The sequence below is a fragment of the Lactuca serriola genome, chromosome 5 (genome assembly GCF_051521515.1).
Source record: "Lactuca serriola cultivar US96UC23 chromosome 5, Lser_US96UC23_V15, whole genome shotgun sequence".
NCBI classification, from domain to species: domain Eukaryota; kingdom Viridiplantae; phylum Streptophyta; class Magnoliopsida; order Asterales; family Asteraceae; genus Lactuca; species Lactuca serriola.
Genome location: NC_136412.1, coordinates 344,964,435 through 344,975,407, shown reverse-complemented (window position 1 = coordinate 344,975,407; position 10,973 = coordinate 344,964,435). Strand labels below are relative to the sequence as shown.

The 10,973-nt window shown below is 37.5% G+C and overlaps 3 protein-coding genes across 4 annotated transcripts; all 3 read right to left on the bottom strand.

Annotated features, from left to right (window-relative positions):
* Window positions 1-551: 551 nt before the first annotated feature.
* Window positions 552-1,454, bottom strand: LOC145051082 (uncharacterized). Its single transcript, XM_078999226.1, has 2 exons — window positions 971-1,454; window positions 552-871 (listed from the first exon to the last, which is right to left on the bottom strand). Exons 1-2 carry the CDS (start codon window positions 1,452-1,454, stop codon window positions 552-554), a joined length of 804 nt encoding a protein of 267 aa, XP_078855352.1.
* A 4,046-nt stretch (window positions 1,455-5,500) lies between these two features.
* LOC145055452 (uncharacterized) lies at window positions 5,501-7,480 on the bottom strand. 2 transcript variants are annotated; one of them, XM_079003779.1, is made up of 2 exons: window positions 6,083-7,480; window positions 5,501-5,856 (listed from the first exon to the last, which is right to left on the bottom strand). In XM_079003779.1, the coding sequence occupies exon 1, from the start codon at window positions 7,078-7,080 to the stop codon at window positions 6,163-6,165; it is 918 nt and encodes a 305-aa protein (XP_078859905.1). In that variant the 5' UTR covers window positions 7,081-7,480; the 3' UTR covers window positions 5,501-5,856; window positions 6,083-6,162. The 2 variants fall into 2 exon arrangements, with proteins under 2 accessions (XP_078859905.1, XP_078859907.1); XM_079003781.1 differs by having other exon boundaries at window positions 5,501-5,818.
* Window positions 7,481-8,305: 825 nt separating this feature from the next.
* LOC145055451 (O-Glycosyl hydrolases family 17 protein) lies at window positions 8,306-10,455 on the bottom strand. The gene is made up of 3 exons (XM_079003778.1): window positions 10,175-10,455; window positions 8,794-10,095; window positions 8,306-8,483 (listed from the first exon to the last, which is right to left on the bottom strand). Exons 1-3 carry the CDS (start codon window positions 10,242-10,244, stop codon window positions 8,446-8,448), a joined length of 1,410 nt encoding a protein of 469 aa, XP_078859904.1. The 5' UTR covers window positions 10,245-10,455; the 3' UTR covers window positions 8,306-8,445.
* Between the last annotated feature and the right edge of the window lie 518 nt (window positions 10,456-10,973).

Sequence of the window (10,973 nt, the reverse complement as noted above, 5' to 3'; positions counted from 1 at the left end):
ATTCATTTTTTTGTAACATTATATTAAATAAAAAACATAATTCATAACATAAATAAATTATTTGAGAACACAAAAAAATAAAACCAAATTGCATTAATTAAAAGCACAGAAATTTAAAACCTAAATTACTAAAATAAACATAAAACATTACATTACTTAAAAAACATAGAAACCATAGACAAATACTATTCGTCGTCGTCACCATCCTCATGCGCCTCGTCGTCACCGTCCGCATTCGCCTCATCGTCATTGCCCTCATCCTTTTCGTCTTCGTCGTCATATCCCCCTTGGAATTGTTTTTCCCATGTGCTCGGTCAAATCATGACGTAAATTTTGATGTGTTTCACGATTTTGTTTTGCCAAAACCCTACAGAAGTATGTCGGGCTGCCAACTTGTATTACTGCAAGTGGATTAAGTATATCGTTCCCGGTATATGAACAAATAACCTGCCCCCTTCTTCTATTATCATGTTATGTAAAATAACAAAAGCAGTCAACACCGTCGTTTGTTTTGTCCTATCCCATGTTCGTGCCGGATGTTTGATTACGTGTCACTTTTGTTTTAGAACTACAAACGCTCGTTCCACATCCTTCCGTGCAGATTCCTGTGCTAACTTGAACAATTTTCGTTTTTCATCGGCTGGAAATGAATATGACTTGACAATTATAGCATACTCTGGATATATCACATCACCTAGGTAATACCCATACTTATATTCATTTCCATTCACAACGTATGACATGTATGGTGTTTTACCCTGCAAACTATTGTTAAATAACGGAAACGCTTGAAGCACATTCAGGTCATTGTTGGACCCCGCCATACCAAAGAATGCATGCCAAAACCATAGGTAATGTGAAACAACCGTCTCTAACATAAAATTCAGGACCCCATGATCACCTTGCGTGAATTGACCACGTCAAGCATTGGGACAATTTGCTCACTCCAAGTGTGTACAATTAATACTACCAATCATCCATGGAAAACCATGTTTAGCTTGATGTGCGATATAGAACTGTTCAACATCACTTTTAGTCGGATGTTGCAAGTATATTTCACGGTAAAGCTCTATAACATACTCACAGAAAAGATATGTACAGTCTCGACACGTCCTCTCAGACATTTTCAAATACTCATCAGAGGTGTCTACATCTATGCCATGTCCCAATTGTCTAAGAGCGGTCGTATATTTTTGTATTGTAGTAAAATTACGTTTACCTCTAGCATCCCATCTTAATTGGAAAAACTCATAATTACGTTCCAAATCTCTAGCTATACGTAAGAATAAATTTCTACTAATACGAAAACGTTCTTCAAATTCCGAAAGATCATATAAACTATCAGGGTAAAAATAATCATGTACCAAAAGTTCATTTTCCGCCTCTCGATCCCGGTTGATCCATTTTCTATGCTTCTTCTCGTTGTGTAAACTTTCGCCTCTCTCACGAACCATGTCTTGTGCCACAGACAATAATGTGTGCAATACCAACTCGTCATCAGAATCGTCGATCTATTTTTTGTTGAATGTGTGTATTTGATTTGAAAGAGTTTGTGGGCTTTGTTTTGAAAAATATATGTAAAATGAATGTATATATAAAGACTAAAGAGAAATTAAATTAATAAATAAATAAATAACATAATTTTTTTATTAAATGCTTAACGGTCGGAAATTGACCCACTAATCAGATATTTCGTCTTCTTCCGTCCTCGTTGCCACACCATGACCAACCCACCAAATTCGGGGGCGGTGTTCACGAGTGGAGAGGGCCTCTACGTAAGCAGCTCACGTGTGGAGCCCTCCCCACTCCAGATAGCCTTAGTTGAGGTTTGCACGAGTTGACGTGCATCAATATACAACATCATATATTAATACAAGAAAAGACTAAGTTAAACATATGTTCCACAAAGGAATGAACCTTCCCGAGTATCGTACAAAAGATTAAGTTACTCAAAATGGGGGAAGATGAATAAGAAAGTCATGTTTTTAGCGATTTGTATAACAACATGAAACGACAATGGAGAAGCGGCGAAAGCGATGTCATGATTTTGCAAAAAGCTTTAAAAGTCTACCAAAAAGAAAACAAGAAGTCATCCATATTTGTTCAAGTTTGAAATCTCGTCAAAGACAACAAAAAATGACAATTGAACAAAACATCCGACGACCATATCGAGAGTGGTTCAAAACATTCAAGAACATCAGAATCCGAACACACTACATCTGATGGTCATGTTGGTTTCAACCTCAATGAAGATGAGTCGGTTTAAATTTCACCACCTTTCCAGACCAATAGGAAGGGACGAAACAAAAAACAAAGACAAAGGCAAAACATCAGATTCAGATCATTTAAAAGACATCAGAGACGATATAAAGGGTATAAAAGATAGACCGAACAAAATTTTGTAAATTGCTTCCGGAAGAGAGGTTCGGAAACAAAGGGAGAACGAATTGAAAATACTAACGATGAACACATCGCAACTGTCCGGGGAGAACCTTGAAATTGATTTGGCAATGAAAACTGATGTCAAAACACGTTATGCTAAGTATGATTTTTTTTTAATTTTAAATCGTTTGGTGTGTATGTGTAGGTTCAAAATTTGTATTTTTTCTAAGTTTTTAGGATTTTAATGTGATGTTATGTTTTTTATAATTAATGAAATATTATGTTTTTAATTAAAACTAAAGTTTTTATTTATTAAAAAAACAAATGTGACATCACTCATTGGATGGGGGTAAGAAACGACACTTTTATGGTAAATATGATCCCTCCAGCCTTAGGGCATGTTACACAAAAGAAGTTGGGAGCTGATAGCGGGTAGCTGGAAGTTATAACTGATAACAAAGTATTTTCCCATAACTAAAACCTGTCCTTGATATCAAAATGTATACACATACAAATAGATACAAATGGGCTTGGCTAATACAAAATACAAATGGGCTAAACAATATAAACATAATACAATATTACAATATACACTCTAACAGCCCCCCACAGTTTGAATGCGAGGCTCTCGGATGTTCAAGATGGAACGGAAATCAATGAACAACGAAGTTGGTAGACCCTTGGTAAATATATCAGCGTATTGGGAAGACGACAATACATGAAGAACGTGAATCTGTCCCAATGCCACTTTGTCACAAACAAAATGAATGTCAATTTCGATGTGTGTGGTTCGTTGATGTTGAATAGGATTCAAAGACATATATACCGCACTAACATTATCACAATACACAATAGTCGTACGAGTAGGCGGTTGAAAAAGTTCACGAAGTAAACTTCGAATCCAACATGGCAACATGTTTCAGCAACAACATTATCCACCCCCCGAAACTTAGCCTCAGCACTAGATCGAGAAATTGCCCCATGTCTCTTAGATGACCAAGAGATCAAATTTTGACCCAAAAACACACAATACCCTGAAGTGGAGCGTCGGGTAGAGGGACAGTCGGCCCAGTCAGTATCGAAATAAGCTATAAGACCACGTGAGGGTGAAGAGTAAAGTTGAAGACCATGGTCAATGGTGCCCTGAATGTATCGCAAAATCCGTTTAAGGGCAGTGAAATGGGGTTCCCGTGGATCATGCATGTAAAGACAGACTTGATGAACGACATAAGCTATGTCTGGACGAGTGAATGTGAATATACTGAAGAGCCCAGACAAGATGCCGATAGAGAGTCGGATCAAAAACAGGTGTACCGGAGGGATCCAACTTTGTAGATGTGTCGGCTGGAGTGCGAGCAGGTTTATATTTAAGCATGTGAGCACGATCAAGGATCTCAAGGACGTATTTTCATTGTGACAATAACATGCAAGATGTATCTCTAGTAACAAAAATGCTAAGAAAGAAATTTAGGTCTCCCAGATCTGTCATTGAAAACTCGATGCTAAGGGTGGTAATAATCTGCTGTAAAAGATCTGGGGAAGATGCAGTCAGAACAATATCATCAACATAAAGTAATAAATAAGCTGTGTGTGAGCCATGCCGATAGATGAATAAAGAAGAGTCACATCGACTAGTCGAGAAGCCGAGTTTGCAAATATATTGAGTAAACCGATGAAACCATGCCCGGGGAGCCTATTTGAGTCCGTAAAGAGATCGCTGCAATAGACAAACATGATCAGGAAATCATGGGTCCCGAAACCCAGGAGGCTGGTGCATGTAGGCAGTCTCAAGAAGATCATCGTGAAGAAAAACATTCTTCACATCAAGTTGACGAACCGGCCAACTGTGAGAAACAACGAGAGCAAGAACAATACGTATAGTTATGACTTTAACCACAGGACTAAAAATCTCATCACAGTCAATACCAGGTTGTTGACTATGACTGTTAGCTACAATACGGGCTTTATATAGCGCCAAAGAACCATCTACATGTTGCTTATTTTTGAATAACCAAATGCAATTAATTATGTTTTCACCAGTAGGACGTGGAACAAGCACCCACGTCTAATTAACGATAAGTGCGTTATATTCATCCTTCATGGCATTAGACCAGTTTGGATCTTTAAATGCTTGTAAGTACTTATAAGGAATTGGAGAAGAGGATTCAACATGAAGATTGAGTTTCTGAACGGGTTTAACAGTTCCAAGACGAGACCGAGTAAACACAGGATGAGTAGATGTAATGGGAACCTGATGGTGAAAGTTAGGAAGAGAGGAGACCAATGATCTCAAGACAGTGGGATCAGAATCGATGGTGAAAAGAGGGGCACTGTTATCGGAAGAAGATAGGTTTTCACTTGACGAAGAAGAAGGAGATGATGTCTCTGAAGATGTTGTGGAAGGAAAGTGAGGAACTTCAAAGACAATGGGAGTTTGACGAAAGATGGATGAGATGAAATTAGAGTCATCAATGTTTTCAAGAAATTCATAGGACGGGGGAGAATTGGGAGTCATTGAGCCATATGGAAAGACATATTCATCAAACTTCACATGACGTGAGAGAATTATTTGTTTAGTTTCAAGGTTAAGGCAGCGAAAGCCACGATGAATAGATGGGTATCCAAGAAAGATACAAGGAATGGATTTTGGCTCAAGTTTGTGAGTGGTAGGGAGGTGAGGGTAGCATAGACAACCAAAGACACGAAGATGAGAGTAGGATGGATTTTTATTGAAAAGTTTATGAAAAGGAGTATCATATTGAAGAGTGGAGGAGGGAATAATATTTAGAAGATGAGTCGTCGTGTGAAGAGCTTCGACCCAAAAGGTTGGAGGTAAGTGGGCATGAAAAAGTAATGCGGGTCATTTTGTTTAAGGTTCTTAACATGCGTTCAGATTTCCCATTTTGTTGGGATGTGTATGGGCATGCGAAACGAATGTTGATACCATTTTCATTGCATAGTTGATGAAATTGATTATTGTTGTATTCTCCCCCATTATCACATTGAAAAGATTGAATTTCAGTTTTGAATTGATTTTTGACATATTGTCGAAAATGGACAAATTTGGCAAATACATCAGATTTATGTCGTAATGGATACACCCAAACAAAATGAGAAATTGTCAATAAAAATAACATAGTATTTTATTCCACTAGTACTTGTAAGTGGAGATATTCAAACATTAGAATGAATTAATTCAAAAGGAGCATTAGAAACAGAATCAGACAAATAGAAAGGTAACTTGGTGTGTTTTCCAAGTTGACACACATGACATAAGTGCAAACTTTTAGAGTTTTTACATGGAAGCAAATTACGAGAAACTAAATGTTGTAAAATGGGACGACCGGGATAACCAAGACGTTGATGCCAAAGAGTTGGACTGAGAGAAAGCCATGCTTGAGTTGTTGAGGTTGTAACAGGATATAGATCACCAGAGCTGTCACATTAAAGAAGGATTTGTTTGGTCTGAAGATCCTTCACAAAAAAACCAAATGGAACAAATTCAACGCTACACGAATTATCTTTAGTAAAACTACGAACAGAAATGAGATTTTTGATGATATTTGGAGTGATGAGAACATTTTTAAGAGAAAGTGAGTGATAAGGATTAGAAAAAGAAAGATCGGTATCACCCATATTACTTACAACAGTTTTAGATCCATCACCGACTAAAACAAAAGAACAAGAAACATGAGAATACCTGCTTCTGAGTAAAGATGACTCGTGGCCCCCGTATCCATATACCAACCGTTATTGCTTGGGTCATTTAATGACATTGAACTAAAAAAATTCTGGGAGAGAAGTTGGTTGACTTTGTTGTTGGGGAGTAGTAGGTGGGCCGAACCATGTCCAAGGAGGAGTAGGCTGAGATTGTTGCTGAATCGAGGTAGTGAAGGCCTGCTGTGGCGAGTTATGGGATAACCTAGATTGATGGTATTGTTGTTGTTGAGAGTTATTGGGCCAGGTGGGCTGCTGAGTAGTTGGTCGATGTTGGATAGGAAGGGGGAGTAGGCCGGCATGTTGAGAGGATAAAAACGATCCAGTGACGACTAGGAGCGGATACCACCCAAATCCCCATCGAGCAGGTATGTTTTGAGGCGGACCAGAACCTCCATGGCGACCGCCCTTTCCGCCGTTTCTTCCTCCTCGATTACCTCTGCCACCATGAGCTCCACGTCCTCCAATATTGTTGTTGCGAGAAAAATAGGGCGGACCCGAGGGAGATCCGGCGTGAAGAACGGTGGGTGAAGATGAGTCACCCGGATTGCGATTTTGATTTAACTGAATGCATTGTTCTTCAACTTGTAAGATGGAACGAGTATCGGAAAATGATGGCAGTGGTTTCTGATGTCTAATCATACTTACAACATGATCATATTTAGGAGATAAACCATTTATTATATAAATCACAATGTTCTTTTTAGGAACTTCAGCATCGAGATTTTCAAGAAGATCAGCAAGGGTTTGGATCTTTGTGCAATACTCAGTAACAAATAAATTGCCCATGGATATATTGCGTAACTCAGTGTCGAGTTGCATAGCTTTCGAATCTTTGTTGGCTCGGAAGAGAGATTCGAGATAGCACCATAGTGCAAGGGTATTAGGTTTCCGTTTAGAAGACAGCTGAAGGAGAGAGGGTGAGAGAGTACCATATATCCACATTTTGACTATATTATCGATGCGCTGCCATTCGTCCATGTCGGAAGAAGCTGGGTTTTTTGGTTCTTTAAGATGATGAGCAACACCAAAGCCATAACAATGAGTTCAAAAAGCTCTCTCCAAGAGTCATAGTTCATTCTATCAAGATCAAGTATGATGGGGATGGATGAACGTATATTAGCAATACCATATGGTTTTTCTGTGATTGACGTGAATGCAGAGTTCTTTGGTGGGAACTTCTCCTCCAGTCATGATGCACACAGAAAGAAGAAGGAATCTGAGATTAGAAGTCAAGAGGCAGACGAGAGGAAGAAGAGAAAGTTAGAGACCTTTAGGGTTAGAGAGAAAGAAGGAGGTAAAAAAGGAAGAGATTCTACAGCTCTAATACCATGATAACAGAGTATTTTCCTATAACCAAAACATGTTCTTGATATCAAAATATATACACGTACAAATAGATACAAATTGGCTAGGCTAATACAAAATACAAATGGGCTGAACAATATAAACATAATACAATAGACACTCTAACAATAACTTTATATGAATATTTGGCAAAACATGTTGGAATATTTTGAAATATGTAAAATTACAAAAAATGATAATCGTTTCAAAATAAATAAATATATAAATATATTTTAAGGGCAATTATGAAAATTGATTTCAGTAGCGTTTTGTTAAACACTACTAGAGATGCACACAAAAACCGGTTTCACTATTCAAAATCGGATCCAATCCAGAACCGGATTTTCAATCGGATTGTAATCCTATATTTCAAATCGGATTTGATAACGGGTCGTAAACCGGATTCGCTAAAAACCGGATCCAAATCCGCCCCAAAATCCGCTTAAAACCCACTAAAATCGGTTTAAACCGGTTTCAAATCGGATTAGAATCGGATTTGGATTTTGGTTGGAACTGAATCGGATTTTGACCAGATCGGATTTTTGATGACGTAAGCGAAACTATATCGGATTCGGGTTTTGTGCATCTCTAAACACTACATTAAATAACGTTTAATAAACATTAAGTAGCTTTTAGATTTGGAACATTTTGTTTAAACTAAACGTTAAAAGTTCATATCACCAAACGAAGATTTATGTTTAAACAAGAGCGTTTTGTCAAAAACTAAAAACTTCTCAATAGTGTCATAAGCTCCGTGGCAAACATGTCTTAGTTACTATGGTCTTATTGGAGGTTTGCACGTGCATCAATATACAACATCATATATTAATACAAGAAAAGACTTACAAGACAGTCAAGCTTTAAAGAAAAGACGAATGTGAAAACTGACTAATTTTAGGACAATAGATTAATGTTCCGCAATCCAAAAAAACATACAATGATACAACACAAACTAACCAAAAAAAAACACTTTTGTTAATTTTCGCTTTCCAAAAAAACTCATAAAGTCACGCTAGGGAACTTGCATGATCCAAAACCTGCAAAATATTAAACACTTTATAAGTTATGCCATAAAAATTATATCACTAAATTATTTAATTTTAACGAACTATAATTATAGAAAATATATTAAAAAATGTGTATTGCATATACTTGTTATAGCATAACGATACTACAAAAGTATTATACATAATTATTGTACCATTTTACCGGGTTTTGCATAAAGTGATATAAAAAATAGTACGTTTATTATATTAAATGGTTAAAATATGTTTAATATGTTGGTAAAATAAATGTATAACAATTTATAAAGATGTGGAAGGGTAAATTGGTAATATAGATATTTACTTGGATTTTTGGCTGTTTGGGTCGCAAGCCCATTAAAGTAACAAGATCCACCAGATTTTTTGAACTGGGCCCAATAAGAGCTAAATGCATAGCTCGCATGCCACGTCAGCGAATCGGGTTTGAAGCATTTCCCACCACGTTGGATCGGGTCACAAGTACTGTTACCCTGTCCACACGCGAATGATAGAGCTCCGGCGAGCGCTGTTGTGTTAGCGCCACGCGCCGCCACGCACCAAATCTTTCCCTTAAACGGCTCATTATTCGTTGGCACCGGCAACGGCTTCTTGAACTCCGACAACGCCGTCTTACCCGACAAATCAATCTCGTAAATATTCGTTCCGTTCGGGTATAATAACCCGAAATGCCGTTCAGTACCAGCACCCGTTTTCTGATTCTCGTTGTATAAAGCGAATATAAACGACGGCAAGACGACAAAGGGTTTCAACGGCGTACCTCTCGGTGGTTTCTCGGTGAATCTCTTGATTACATTCCGGTTGTAGATGGCGGCGTTGTAGATATTTGCACCGATTTGGTCAATATCGCCGCCGTTTGGCCATCCTGTTTCCGCGATGAATAATCTGATATCCGGGTACCCGGCGTCTTTCATGGCGAAGTAAAGAGCATCAAGCATCTGCTCCAACAAATTAGTGTACATCAACCCGGTAACAGGATCTGTGTAGGTTGAAACATTCGGTTGAAGCAGAGCATAATCGAGCTTAATGTTGACCGGGTCGGGTACCCACGCAAAATAAGTGTAAACGTCGATGAAGAAAAATGATTTAGTCCGGTGGATGAACTGTAACAATGGCTTTATAACAGACTCCGATACACTTGACCGGAATTTCCCACTGGACGGCGGGAACGAAGCTTCTAAACAGTCCATGGCCAGAGGTGTACCGACTTTGATTTTTTTGAGTTTGTAGAAAACTAATGACTTCCGGATCCGTCGCATCGCCGGAACTAGATTGAACCAGGTGACATTATCGGGCTGCGAGAGGATCTCGTTGCCGACGAGAAGGTAACGGATCATGGTCTTCGGGTAAAAGGGGACGACATTGGACCTGACCCATTCGTCTGCTAGTGATTGGTTAGGCGCCATAGCTGTGATGATTTCATTTGGCACCATTATCGATACTTGGATATTGGTGTTCGCAAGTGCCTTAAGGATTTTCGGGTTCGCATCGTAGATCTTAACACGGCCGGCTTTTAGGGATTTGATGAGCTCGACGGATTTCTTCGGATGAGGGAGGTTGTTTCCGAGTTGCCCATAGTTTACCCCTGGTTTAGCTGCAATCTCTGCACCTGTTCATCACAGAAACAATCAAAATCAAACGACTCAAACAAAAATACAGTCATGATCCCAGATCAGCTGAAAACTTACTAGATGGAGAAAATAGGAGATAGAGAATGGGTATGAACCAAATTAAACCCATTTTCTGGGTATGGACCATTGTTGAAAGGTTCACAAAAATGGAATGAATGAATCACATAAGAAGAGGAAGCAGATGGGGAATTAAATAAGGATAAAGAGGATTAATTATACCGTTGGACGAATGAATGAATAGGGTTTTGGATTTGGGTAATTGTGAAGGTGAAGACATGTAAAAGTGTGTTGGTGGAATTCTTAAAGTGGGTTTGAATAAAGATGGAGAAGAATCAGAATCTTATGGTAAAGTCTGAGGTCATGAATGAAAAGTTATGATACATGATGTATTTTGTCACCATATTTTTGTGAAATACAAACATTTATTTAGAATGTCTACCATGGGAAAAATGTATGATATGGGTTATTTAAAGAAAAATTAAATATAAAATTCTAAACATTTAACAAGTTTAAGTTTATAAGAAAAATAAGAAAATATTAAATTATAAAAATTAAAGTGTTTTTTCTCTAAAATTAAACAAATAATTTAGATAAATAAATAATGAAAATTAATGAAGCTTTAATTTAATAATTCTAAAATTAAAAGGAAAGTTCATTAAGAAAATTAATATGCATTTATTATTGTATTTAAATATTATGTGGAATTAATAAAACATAAAAACCATAAAATGACATCTGGAATAAAAATTAATTAAAAATAACCATAAAATGACATTTGACAAATTGAATGAGAGTATGAAAAGTAACAAAAAAAAACATTTATTTATTATCGTAGATTTATTGTAGGAAAAATGGT